This window comes from Gouania willdenowi, chromosome 9 (assembly GCF_900634775.1).
Source record: "Gouania willdenowi chromosome 9, fGouWil2.1, whole genome shotgun sequence".
In the NCBI taxonomy this organism is placed as follows: Eukaryota; Metazoa; Chordata; class Actinopteri; order Blenniiformes; family Gobiesocidae; genus Gouania; species Gouania willdenowi.
Window position 1 is genome coordinate 30,096,008 of NC_041052.1, and position 14,169 is coordinate 30,110,176.

General features: G+C 41.6%; 1 protein-coding gene across 1 annotated transcript in view; it reads right to left on the minus strand.

Moving 5' to 3' along the window:
• c5 (complement component 5) overlaps positions 1–14,169 on the minus strand; it is a 103,555-nt gene that overhangs the window by 23,846 nt on the left and 65,540 nt on the right. The window contains exons 29-37 of the mRNA XM_028458185.1: positions 11,956–12,080; positions 11,593–11,673; positions 11,371–11,523; positions 10,616–10,678; positions 10,432–10,525; positions 10,240–10,279; positions 10,067–10,166; positions 2,152–2,232; positions 1,901–2,006 (exon numbers count right to left, since the gene is read on the minus strand). Coding sequence (XP_028313986.1) covers positions 1,901–2,006; positions 2,152–2,232; positions 10,067–10,166; positions 10,240–10,279; positions 10,432–10,525; positions 10,616–10,678; positions 11,371–11,523; positions 11,593–11,673; positions 11,956–12,080 — 843 coding nt within the window. The remainder of the gene's footprint in view (positions 1–1,900; positions 2,007–2,151; positions 2,233–10,066; positions 10,167–10,239; positions 10,280–10,431; positions 10,526–10,615; positions 10,679–11,370; positions 11,524–11,592; positions 11,674–11,955; positions 12,081–14,169) is intronic.

The following is a 14,169-nucleotide window of genomic DNA, read 5'->3' on the forward strand; positions in this document are numbered from 1 at the left end:
TTGTAAACTTTCTAAAACAAATGTGTTTTGTGTATTGAAATAAAAAAACAGCACTTAGTACAGAACATTCCAGAGAAGTGGAAACTGAACAGTGTAAAATAGTTAGAATATCTGTGGCATGAAATCTGAGGTGTAAAGAGTAGTGATATATGCTACTCAAGTAGAAGTACTGTTACTTGATGAAATTGTACTCAAGTACATACAGTAAAAATCTCATGTATAAACTTAAAAAGGAAATGACCAAATTTTACATATATGGAACTAAATTCATTCACTGCAAAGGCATCTGTATAAAACTAAATTCAAAATAAAAATAACCAACAGTAAGCCGTTTTGGTGCCTTGCATTACGTTTAATCTGGTTGGTTGGCTTATGGTGTGATGCATTTGATTGTTGTCTGGTCATTTCATTTTTTGTACAATGTCTGTTGATCATTTCAAAACAAAAAATAATAATTTATTCAGTAACATTTGGGTGTAGAAATGTAACAAATTAGTTTACTAATTTTAAAATGTACTGTACAAGTAAAATGACTGATTTAAAAATATACTCAAAAAAGTACAAGTACCCATAAAAGCAACTCAATTACAGTTACGCAAGTACTTGTAATTAGTTACTTTCACAACTGCATGAAATAAACAGAGCAACTGTGGAAGCTGATGATTTAGTTTGAAAGATGTAGTCTTTCTACAAAGTAGTTGATAAGTTAGGTCAGACGATGCTATCTGTAGCACCGCTTCTAGCCCCGCCCACATCCTCTACCACCGACAGTGGTCAACTGTCCACTACAATCATTTATCCACAGACTTTGGTCATTTGTCACTCATGGACTTATTCATTTTTGGCTCTGAACCATGTCATCTTGTCCAGTGTGGTTTGGAGACACTGCCTGCATAGACTAGGACCATTGTCCGTGCTAGCTGCTACATGTTTAGCATTGAGGTGGTAGCTGAGGCTAGAAGAGCTCTGGTGATCAACAAACCCTTTCTTGCACAATTTGCGCACAATTCCTTTCCTGTTTCTTGTGTTGTAATCTGTGCATCAGTATTAAGGTGTGTTCACAGCAAATGCAACTATAGCCTAAATCGCCCGAGATGAGTCGCTTTAACATAGTCGTGCTTTTTGGTCGCTTCATCGCGCGAGTGAGACACTGGAATCACGCCAGTTGAGTCTCTTGAAAGGAGGTCGCTTGACCTTGCGTCATTTGCGTTGATTTTGAATGTAATCTAGTCGCCAGAGTCGCTGAAGTTGTGTTCAATGTGAACGCACCTTTAAGTTTCCGTGCTGTTTGAAGTGAAAAAAAGCCATTAACTGCATTATTTTTTTGTGCATTATTTTTCTATAATTAATTAATGAGATGCAGACATTGTCTTCTTTCAAGAAACTCACTTACTTAAATCAGAAGAAAAATCTCTGACAGACTCAAATTTTAACAAGATATATATTTCGTGTTTCAGTTCCAGGCAAAGAGGAGTCTCGGTTCTTTTCAACAAAAGATGAGATTTCACAATGTGAATAGAAACACGTCTGACAGTGATTGATTGGAGCGCTGATCATTTGCTAATGAATTAATATTGGATAATCTCACAAATTAACACATGAACAGTCTGTTTGTCTGTCTGCATTCCTTCCTTTCAACAGTGTTGCTTTACATTCTAATTTTTCTTCTTTGGTAACAATAATTGCCTGTTCCTCCATGCTAGTATGGCTGCTCTGTCTGTGATTGATCACATGGTTTGATGTGAGCACACTGATCCAGGTAAAGTTAACCTTATGATAACCAGCATCATGGAACAGATGATCTAACAGAGAGTTATCAGGAAGAGTTAATCCAGCTTCGTAGTACAGGCCCATTGTGTCAATGTCAAGCTAAATTTCCCAGCATGCCCTGCAGGTTGACCTTTGTGCTGTGCTTCGTGGACAGTAAACAAAGCCTGGGTGGCTCCGCCCACTCTGAAGCTGGTCCGGATCCGAAAGCCAAAGCAGACGAAAACATCTGAGGGAATCTGAAAGAACAACATAGTCACTTCACAAACACAACTGACTGTGTGTGTGTGTGTGTGTGTGTGTGTGTGTGTGTGTGTGTGTGTGTGTGTGTGTGTGTGTGTGTGTGTGCGTGAGTGTGTGTGTGAGTGAGAGAGAGAGACTCACACTCTCAGCCTGGATGATGACGTTGTTTCCTTGCAGTTCGTAGTGAGAGATCACAGCATCAGCGACCTCAACGTCGCTGAACTGAAACATTACAAAGAAACAGTTGTTTGTACTGATGTGTGTGTTTGTGTGTAGCAAAGGTACACACCTGTGATTGTTTCTGATCTTAGAGTCATATTATCAACATTCATGTAAACATTAGAATAATGACCAATGATGATGTCGTTTTGTTGGTTTTTGGACACGCAAACTATTCACACAAACTTCAGTATTTATCAGTTGAGACATGAGCATACGCTACGATCAGATCTCAGGACAGGTCTGAGCTTGTGTACGATAATTTGAGTTTGTTGATTTGTGGAGCAGCAGCACAATGTTAAATGAGACTGAAATTAAAATATTAAACTAACCTCAGCTGTCATTTAAACATAAGCAGACACACATTCAAAACAGATTAAAACACATTATCAAAACTAATGAAACTAAATAAAATGACACTTTTTTGGTTTTCCTTCAACTGAATACTGTATAACACCACTGGTAAACTGCTACTGAGCAGGAGAGTGTGGTTCAAGGGCGCGCGTGAGCACATAGGCACACACAGCCACAAACAGACACAGACACATTGGACTGGGGAACGCTGGTGTGAATCATTATCTATCTATAAAAGAAAAAAAGGCCTGTGTGTGTGTGAACGTGCGTGTGAGCGTGTGTGTGTGTGTGTGTGTGTGCGTGTGTGGAGTGAATAACTCCCCGACGCGGAATGAGTTCGACCTGAAACTTAGTCAATGGGTTCCAAATGCCCCAAGTGTGTGCATCCGTTATTTTGGAGTAATTTGGTGTAGCAAAACGTTCAAAACGTTCATTTCAAGACTACGGCCCTCTCGATAATGTGTGCTACTTCCGGTTCCAAGTTCATGACATCACTGTGTCGCAGTTTGTTTGGGTTAAAAAAAAAAGAAGGTCAATATTAAAAACGTTTTTGTACTGGTAAAAGTTATTTAACTTAATATTTCATGGTTATTTAAAATTATTCTTGTGATTCCAAGCTTCCTTTAAATAGCGGTTCACAGACTTAACTTCCTTTTCCATCTCCATGACTGTGGGCGGTGGTTGTGCTGATGGCCATTAGCCGACCACATCACAAACATTCTGCTTCTTCAGACAGAAGAACGTAACTTTTTTTTTTTGTGAGCAGATGGGTTCACAACATGGCTCCACTATGATTATTGTTTGTTCTGCGCAAGGGTGAGTGTTTCTTCTTATATTATTCTATGTGTTAAGATGCTAGCAGCTACGATGTAAACACACACATGCACACACGCACACACACACGCACACGCGCACACACACACACGGCTGATGCGCGTGCGTGCACTACACCGGGATGAAAATAATGAACTCACACAGAGCCATTTAGAGAGAGTTGCGACTTTGGCAAAACATTTATTTTTCGTGGTACTTCCGTCTCTCTCTCGCTCTCTCTCTTTTTTTTTTAATCTCTCAATAACCTGCGACAGATAATGTGCACGCATGCGTGCAAGAGATAACGCCGGAGGAGATGGAGGCACACAGTAAAAAAAAACTACAAAAATTGTCATGCACATTAAACCAGGGAAATTGTACTACTTTGTACATCCAACCTTCAAACACATACTCGTTTGGCCATAATTGACAACTCTACTAAAGCTCCCACATGAATGCATACTTCCGAGGGACACTGTACTACTCTATACTATAATGCAAGAAAGTTTCTGTACTCTGAGTTTTAGTATCTCATATACTGATTTGACATAAACAATTTGTGAGTGTGTGTGTATTCATTGCACCTATCTGAAGTCCAATGGGGAAATAAGTAGGTCATCCCAAACCATCGACTGGAAGTGTAACATAATTATCCATAACTGCAGTGTTATTGTCACAGCCACTACTGGGAGTACCAAGTAGTGGCAGTTCTCTCCCTCTCTTCCCTTCCCCTCCCTTCTCCTTAGGTGGGCGTTGACCTTTGGTGGCTGTTGCAGATCCTCGAATGACGAGACGCACCTGGGAGTGAGCTACAGCAGGAGTGATTGTTCCTCACATAAAAGCTGCAGCCAGTGTGTTTTCCAGTGTTAGACTGTTAACAGCTAAAGAGTTGGTTATGATTCCTGTACTGCCTAGCCACTTTCTGTTGCCAGCCACTCACCCCTTTCTCTGTGTCTCCAGTTTGGTTTCTCCACCCGCCTCCTTGACAGTGAGCCCAAGTAACCACTGCTTTAAGACTCCAGGATACACTCCACCTGCTGCGTCCGCTTCACCTCTGAACTCGATTTCCTCACACAGATCTGCTCAGCAATCATCCTCCACTACATCAGTCTGCCGGTTCCCCAATCCTCTGTCGCCACCTCTCCCTCACCTAACAAGCCTGCTCTGTTCCCGATTATCCACTGGTACAGATAAGTGCTTAAATAGTTTTAGTTGAGTTTGCACACTGTTAAGATTAGCGCCAACCTATCTAGTTCGTCCTTTAAATATCTCCTTCCTAGCCAGATATTACCGAGTTCTCGTGAGTTTGGTGCTTTGTATTTGAGTTGTAATAAATCCTTCTGAAAAATCATTCATTGTCGTGTCTTGTTGTCCTGTGCTTGAGCCTCTGCATACCGGCCGTGACAGTTGTAACTACACCTCGTGGTGACGTATCGATCATTTCCTGTTTACGTTCTACCGCTGCTTGTAGCGCTCTACTACTGTGTTCTGCTAAGGCTAATCAAACTTGTTGTCATTGATATTTTAGCCTTGAAAACACTTGTTTTAAATTTTTTACCGTATAGTTAAACATACGAAGGTTAAGTAAAAAGCAATCTCGCCTCTTAGAGGCAGTGTAATCTCCTTTAAACTTCCTTTTGTCCTTAGCTTAGCTTAGCTTAAATTTAGCACCTATGGCTTCTCTCTCCTCCCCTCCGCTCTCCTGCCCGGTGTGTCAGATGTCTAGTTACTCCTCGTCCTCCTTTAGGGACAATGGTAGTTGCATAAAGTGTAGCGTACTGTTAGATATGGAGGCGAGGATCAACAATCTGGAGAAGCGGTTCCGCACCCCTGATACCAAAACCGAAGCTAGCAAGCTGGACCTAGCCGGTGCGGACCGTGCTAGCTCTAGCTTAGCTTCCCCCCCAGCCAGCAATGACTGGGTTACTGTCCGTGGTAAGCATAGTCGAAGGTCAAAAAGCCCCTCCGTGAGGACAACACACTCACCGGGGAACAAACTCTGATAATTGGCGACTCCATAGTGAGAAATGTGAAGCTAGCGATTTCAGCGGGCATCGTGAGGTGCATCCCAGGGGCCAGAGCGGGCGACATAGAATCAAATCTAAAGTTGCTGGCAAAGAGTAACCGTAAGTTTGATAGGATAGTCATCCATGTCGGCACTAATGACTCCCGACGTCGTCAGTCGGAAGCAACCAAAGTGAACATTGAATCAGTTTGTGCTTATGCTAAAACAATGTCGGACTCCGTAATTTTCTCTGGTCCCTTACCAAATCTGACCAGTGATGACATGTATAGCCGCATGTCATCATTTAACCGCTGGCTATCGAGGTGGTGTCCAGAAAACAAGGTGGGCTTCATTGATAATTGGAGATCCTTCTGGGGAAAACTGAACCTGATAGGAAGAGATGGAATCCACCCTACTTTGGAGGGAGCATCTCTACTATCGGAAAACATGGCACAGTCACTGTTATAACATCTCATGAATGAGACCATGTTACAGAGGTGGAGTCCTCCACGCCCCTCTGCGCTTGCCTTACGACAGTTTCCCTCCCATTGCTATTATGATAGCTGTGTTCATCGCCATGACAACTGTTGTGATGGTGGTGAATATTATTTTATGGAGACGGTGTCTGTCCCCCGACCCAAATTTCACAATGATTTTAACATAAAATCAAATAAAAGAGCTATCAATTATAAAAATCTGAAAAAAAATTAAAATCTCAAATATAGAAACACCAAAACATAAAACCATTAGATGTGCTCTATTAAATATTAGATCACTGAGATCCAAATCTCTACTAGTAAATGACCTTATCTCAGAAAATAACTTTGATTTATTCTGTTTAACTGAAACATGGCTGTATCAAGATGAATATGTTAGTTTAAATGAAGCCACTCCTCCCAGTCATTTAAATACTCATATGCCACGAGACATAGGCCGTGGAGGTGGTGTAGCAGCTATTTATCATTCCTCTCTCCTAATCTATCCTAAACCAAAGACCAGTTACACTTCCTTTGAAAGCCTGGTTCTAAATTTATCTCATACCGAATCAAAAACCTGCCAGCCAGTCTTATTTGCGATAATTTACCGTCCTCCAGGCCCTTATTCTGAATTTCTATCAGAATTATCTGAGTTTATATCAAACTTAGTCCTCAGTTCTGATAAAATACTGATAGTAGGAGATTTTAATATCCATGTTGACAAAGATAGTGATAGCCTGAGCTCAGCCTTTATGTCCCTAATAGACTCAGTTGGCTTTTTTCAAACTATTAATGAAGCTACTCATCGTTTAAATCATACTCTTGATCTTGTTCTAACATATGGCCTTGATATTAATGAACTAAAAGTCTACCCTGAAAATCCTCTGCTATCAGATCACTTTTTAATATCTTTTAACATTATCCTAGATCTGTCCAATAGTGCTGTGGCTAAATTTAAAGAGGCCATTCCTGCTGCCTTAAACTCAGTGCACCATCCAATAAATAACTATGATATTAATTATAACCCCTCTCAACTGGATCTGCTTGCGATAGCTCTGCTAGTCTACTAAAATCCACCTTGGACTCAATTGCCCCATTGAGGGAAAAAACTATTAAACGTCAGAGGAAAGCTCCGTGGTTTAGCTCTGAAACTCGCACACTCAAACAAACAACCCGTAAATTAGAGAGAATGTGGCGCTCCAATAAAACAGAGGAGTCATCTGGTTGTCAGTAACGCAGCTACAGGTCTTCAACTTCAAATGCCTCGTCGGCCATCTTTCCCCACCTCCCATCCACAGCTGCATGGAGGCGTGGTTGCAGCGCCGACTGGCAGCACGCCCATGTCCCCAAACGGCTGGACTCCTGTTGTTCTTCCCACCTGACCCCCTCCCCCAGCCAACCTCCCACCCAACCCTTCCTACATGCCTTGTCTCGAGTTGTTTGACTGTGTCATGCTTACATTTATGTTTGCAGAGGCGGTTTTTTTTCCTGGTTTCACACTGCTTTCTCTGTTTAGGGAAATCAGTTTCAAACTGGCAGTTTTTTTCCCCTCACCCCTCCTCTCCTCCTGTTATTGATCCCTTTTTTTCACCTAAATATGTGGGCGCCGCAAATGGCTGCTCCGGTGTGTTGATGTGTCTCCTTTCACTGCAACTACCTAGTCAAATTCCTCGTATTGTTCTAAACTGTACCTGGTCAATAAAGCTCTTCTGATTCTGATTCTGATTCTGATAAAATTCATAAGATTAGAGATAAAGTTAGCCACTCCCTGCCTTCACCTGGGCCTGCTGTACCATTAAATGTAAATAGGCCTAACCTAAACTGTTTCACACATAAAGGACTTCAGGAACTTAACTCTATTATTTCATCCTCCAAACCATCGACCTGCCTTTCAGATCCGATCCCAACTAAGCTGTTTAAAGAAGTTGTTCCCCTGGTCTGCCCATCTTTGTTGGAGACAATAAATATATCCCTATCAATAGGCTACGTGCCACAGTCCTTTAAAGTAGCTGTAATCAAACCCCTTCTCAAAAAACCTACTCTTGATTCCAGCACTTTAGCAAACTACAGGCCTATATCTAATCTTCCTTTTATTTCAAAGATTCTTGAGAAAGTTGTGGCGGCTCAGCTCTGTGACTTCCTTCAAAACAACAGCCTGTTCGAGGACTTCCAGTCAGGTTTTAGAGCTCAACACAGCACAGAGACTGCTTTAGTTAAAGTAACTAATGATCTACTCTGGGCTTCAGATGAAGGACGACTCTCAGTGCTGGTTTTATTAGATCTTAGTGCAGCTTTTGACACTATAGATCACTATATTCTACTAGAGAGATTAGAGGAATTACTTGGAATCACAGGGACTGCCCTAAACTGGTTTAAGTCCTACCTATCTGATAGGTACCAGTTTGTACACGTGAATAATAAGTCTTCTGTGTACACTAAAGTAAGCTACGGGGTTCCTCAGGGCTCTGTGCTAGGTCCAATCCTCTTCTGTATCTATATAATCCCCCTTGGTAATGTTATGAGAAAATACTCTGTTAACTTTCACTGCTATGCTGATGATACCCAACTGTATGTATCAATGAAGCCAGGTGAGACAAATCAGCTATCTAAACTTGAGGCCTGTCTAAAGGACATTAGGGCCTGGATGGACCAAAATTTTCTTCTTCTTAACTCAGACAAGACTGAGGTCATTGTACTGGGCCCACGACACCTTAGAGAAACCTATGCTAGCCTAACTGCCCTAGATGGCATTACTCTGGCACAAAGCACAACTGTTAGAAACCTTGGGGTTCTATTTGATCAGGATTTATCCTTCAACTCTCACATAAAACAAACTTCAAGAACTACCTTCTTTCATCTCCATAACATTGCTAAAATCAGATCTATCCTGTCTCAGAGCGACGCCGAAAAGCTAGTCCATGCTTTTGTTACCTCTAGACTGGATTATTGTAATTCTCTTTTAGCAGGCTGCTCAAGCAAGTCGCTTAAGACACTTCAGCTGGTTCCAAATGCTGCAGCACGTGTACTGACTAAAACTAGGAGAAGAGATCACATTACTCCTGTATTAGCCTCTCTGCATTGGCTTCCCATAAAATATAGAATAGAATTCAATATTCTTCTTCTCACTTATAAAGCCCTAAATGGACAGGCACCAGTCTATCTCAAGGAGCTTGTAGTGCCATACAATCCCCCCAGAACACTACGCTCTCAAAATGCTGGCCTACTCGTTGTTCCATTTGTCTCTAGAAGTAGTATAGGAGGAAGAGCTTTCAGTTATCAGGCCCCACTTCTCTGGAACCATCTACCAACCACGGTTCGGGGGGCAGACACCCTCTCTACCTTTAAGGTTAGGCTCAAAACATTCCTCTTTGGTAAAGCTTTTAGTTAGGAACCAGCTCATAGCTCATAGTTAAGATGCAATAGGCATAGACTGCCGGTGGGGTCTGGCATGCTCGGTTGGAGAGGTCATTAAGAGAGAGGTCATTTAGGTTAGAGAGGGACCGGAGAGGGTCCCATTCCTCTCTCTAACACTCCCTCTATGTCTGCTTCTTCCCTTGTGTGTTTGCTCCTGTACTCCTTCTGGCTTTGGTCTTGCAGGTCCGTGGGATCCTCAGTGTGGAGTTACAGAGTCTCAACAACTCTGTCTCCACCCTTTCCTCTGCACACACCCAACACAGCATAACGTGGATGGCTGTTCATCATAGGAATGGGATCCACACAAGGTTCCTGCTGCTTAACAGAAGGTTTTCCTTGCCGCCATGATGAATTCATTTTGGGTGTGGGATACATATGTATGTGTATATACGTATATATGCATATGTGTGTATCCATAAAATGAAGAGTCCGTCCTTAAGACTGCTCTACTGTAAAGTGTCTTGAGATACCATTGGTTATGATTTGGCGCTATACAAATAAAAGATTGATTGATTGATTGATTGACCTCTGACTTTTATAACAAACCAAACTGTTTGAAAATTGGTTGAAATTTGAGCAAGGTATGGTTATTTAAAAAGTGTTATATTAATTACTAATTATATCTGCAGAAGGAGGTTGTTATGTGTTAAAGGAATAATCATGAACTAACAACAAAGCATATCTAGCATCTATTTATCTAGTTATGTGTTTTGTGGAGTGATTTTGTGTGTTTACTTGGAGGTCTCCTGGTGTAGAGCAGTTGAAGCATTCTCACCTGTCTGAGGTCATTCACGTAAGCATTCACTCCAGTGGGAAGCTGAATGGTCATAATGGTCAGACGGGACTCAGTGACAACCCCTTCGGGAGGTTTGTACCTACAGCACCAAGGTCAGAAGTCAGCTGACACTAATAAGAGGTCATGATCACAGCATGTCATTGGTTACGTACTTAACACAGGCCACCAAGTGAGGGGCTCGCATCACCTGACCTGAGGAGAGGGTGGGGTTAGTTTCATCTTTATGATTGGCTCACAGGCTTTGGTCTGTGCCAGAACATCAAGCACAGAACATTCCCATTAGAGGAGCCTTTAACTTAGCTTTAATTAGCTAACGTTAGCCTAAGTGTGTGTGTGTTACGTACGGTTGCTGAGGTCGGCGCCGATGGCCTCGATGGTGAGATCAAAGTTACACGTACTCTGAGTTGATGGAGAGGTTTCATAAAACACTGTCTTCAGCTGCACACACACACAATGATATCTAAGTGCAGTGCTGAGCATTGCTGGGTGTATAACCATCACTGAGGGGCTGGGGCTAAATGTATTTACCTTCACAGTGGACACGCCGTTTCCAAAACCTGTTGTTACCCTGATGTCATCATTAGTCGTCACCTGAGGATAAATCATCTTTGATATTAACAGGGACCATAACACACAAAGTCTACTTTAAGGGAAAGTTAAACTAATTATTTTGTAATAAACCATTTTTTGAGCAATTGATCCTCAATTTTGTTTGTGACATCATGGGTGGGAGGGGCATTCGTTCTGTGTGTCTGTAAACAGTGATTAAATGAACCTTTCCACATACTTTCTATAAATGCGTGTGGTAAAGCTTTAATGCTTTAACACACATAAAGAGTGAACATCGATACTTACTGTGGGGAAAAAAAGGAGTTTAATTAAAATCTATTTGATCGATGGGTTTGGCCCCTCTGTCTCACTTGTATGGACGTGGCCCGTCTCTCATCCCCTTCTGTCTCACCTGTATTGGCGTGGCCTTTCTGTTTCACCTGTGTGGGCGTGGCCTGTCTATCTCACCTGTATGAGCGTGGCATATCTGTTTCACCTGTGTGGGCGTGGCCTGTCTGTTTCACCTGTATGAGTTTGGTCCTCTGTCTCACCTGTATGGACATGACCCGTCTGTTTCATCCCGTTCTGTCTCACCTGTATGGGCGTGGCCTTTCTGTTTCACCTGTGTGGGCGTGGCCTGTCTGTTTTACATGTATGGGCGTGGCCTGTCTGTTTCACCTGTGTGGGCGTGGCCTGTCTGTTTTACATGTATGGGCGTGGCCTGTCTGTTTCACCTGTATGGGTGTGATCACAGGCTGGCTGCTGCTCAGGGAGACGACCTGGCGCTCTCCTTTGCGGCCGATGCGGATGCTGATGTCCTGGTTGAGGTCGGCTTTAGAAATTACTTTGCTGTACGCAGTCACAGCCTCCAGGGTCAGCACCGTGTCCTGAGGTCAAAAGTCAGAGGTCTGTGTGTGTGTGTGTGTGTGTGTGTGTGTGTGTGTGTGTGTGTGTACCTCTGTGGAGAAGAAGCCCTGTTCGTAGTGTTGGTCCTGTCTTAGCCACAGCAGGATGGGCTGAGCGTACTGAACTTTACCCTTTGAACACAGTGAAGATCAAATTAGGATCAGAATCAGAAGTACTTCATTTATCCCAGGGGGAGATTACTAGTGTTACAGCTACTCAAGAAATATAACAAATAAAATGAATAAACACTAAAGAAAGAAAGAAAGAAAGAAAGAAAGAAAGAAAGAAAGAGAGAGAGAAAGAGAGAAAGAGAGAAAGAGAGAAAGAGAAAGGAACTGTCTGTCTGTCTGTGTGTGTGTCTGTGTGTGTGTCTGTGTGTGTGTGTGTGTGTGTGTGTGTGTGTGTGTGTATACCAGCAGCAGTGTGGTCAGCAAGACATAGGCTGTGGTCTCTACAGTCTGACTGCTGGTCTGATCAGGATTAACCCATTCAGCCAAAACATTAGAGTCCTGCCAATAACGCAGCTCAGCAGGGGAACCTACAGACAAACAACAGACAGAAAGAAAGACAACAGACAGCAAGCACAAACATCTTCATCAACAATTACACCAATGACTGTGTTTCTTGTGACGGCGGCGTGGCAGCAGTTTTAGACAGACATATTAAGACAGACTTAGGCAGTGAGAGATAATTCTATTATCTATGCATTTTTCAATGTTTGTCTGGCAGGCCCTGATACTATGTTACTTTGGTTTGAACACTCACACAACTGAACTGTTTTCATGACCTCAAGGTTAGCAGCAGAGGAGAGCTAGACTACCCTGTGATATATGGCTGGATCATGTTCTAGCCATTTATCACATGGCTAGAACATGACATGATTTAATCCATGACATGAGTAAATCATGTCAAAATAGGGAATTGAAAGATAATTCTATTTTTTCTATATTTTTCAATATAGACTCTGTTGCTTTGGTTTGAACATTCACAACTGTGAACACAACTGAACTGTTTTCCTGACTTCATGGTCAGCAGCAGAGGAGAGCTAGACTGCCCTATGAAATATATTTGTAACTTTGTAACAGACTCCACTGGGTACAGGAAGGGCCAAGTTAGGGCTGGGCAATATATTGAGTTTCAAGATATATCGAGTTTTCTGCTATGGCAATATAGAAAATGACAATATTGCCTATATCGAGATATACAGTATCTATATTTTTTCTTAACTTGTTTTGATTTATACAAGCATACAATATAAATCCCATCATACAAGTATTTAATATTGTTCATAGAGTACAATTAAAAAGTGTCCCTCTTTACAATGTTTTCATATTTCTGAGATAAATATTCTTTAGCTTATTTTGTATTAAAATACTCGTTTTAGGAGTGACTGCTTTCACCACTTCTCAGAAAAGCATGAAAAGCTCAGTTAGATGGATTCCTGAGTGCGTCCAAACCCAGACTGTGCTGTCCCTTAGAGAAGAAAAGGTCAAAAGTGGCACAAATTATGTTAATAAATGTTCCTGTATGGCATTTTTCATCAGCAAATTTAACCCAGAATTATCTTTCTGTTAAGACTTTATTGAGTTCAAATTACTGAAATTTATATTAGGGGTGTCCCGATCCGATATTGATATCAGATATCGGTCCGATATCAGCCAGAAAACGAATCGGATTTCATCGGACTGCATCTCAAATCTTTGATATATTCATTTATTCATCCATTTTCAAACCCACTTATTCCTGTTCAGGGTCGCGGGGGTCTGCCGGTACCAATCTCCGGCTCTCATTGGGCGCTGGGCAGGGATACACCCTGGACAGGGCGCCAGTCCAATCTTTGATATATATTATATTATATCATATTTATTCAATTGTAGAATACTTTAGATATTATGTTGAAGGTACATTTTTTTCTCACACCTACTGTTGATGATTATTGTTCTCTGAGGAACATAACTTGATGAAGCCTTTTCTAACATTTCACACTACAAAATAAGTAATAAAAGTATGTATGATTCGTGCTGGTTTTGTATCGAAACAATATTGGTATCGGCCAGTACTCAAGGCTGCAATATCGGTATCGCATTAGAAGTTAAGAAGTTGAATCGGGACATCCCTAATTTATATTGTAAATCACCATTTTGAGAAAAAATATTAAGATATGAGTTTTTGGTCCATTTCGCCTAGCTTTAGGCCAAGTCATGAAGACATATGCAGACACAGACAGAGATACACAGAGAGAACAGAAGAGAGACACACAGACATATATAATAAAGAGACATGGGATTCTTCCTCCGGCCACCTGTGTGTGTACTTTTATTATGGCTGTATCTGGAATAAACCTCATTGAAATTATACTACTCCATACCTGTCAAGTTTTGGATTGGAAAAAAAGGAAAATTTTCTGGAGCCCACAACGAGCCGTCCCACCCACCCAACCAACCAAGCTCCAGTATCCCTTATATTTTAAGATAGGTGTACAAGAAATCTAAAATACCCACTTGTCAACCACTTACTAAAAATACGATTATGTTATTAGAATCTGGTAGGTCGACCTTTATTAACATTGAAATGCGGTGAATATTCCTAGGGCTGGGCAATATGGACCAAAACTCATATCTCAATAT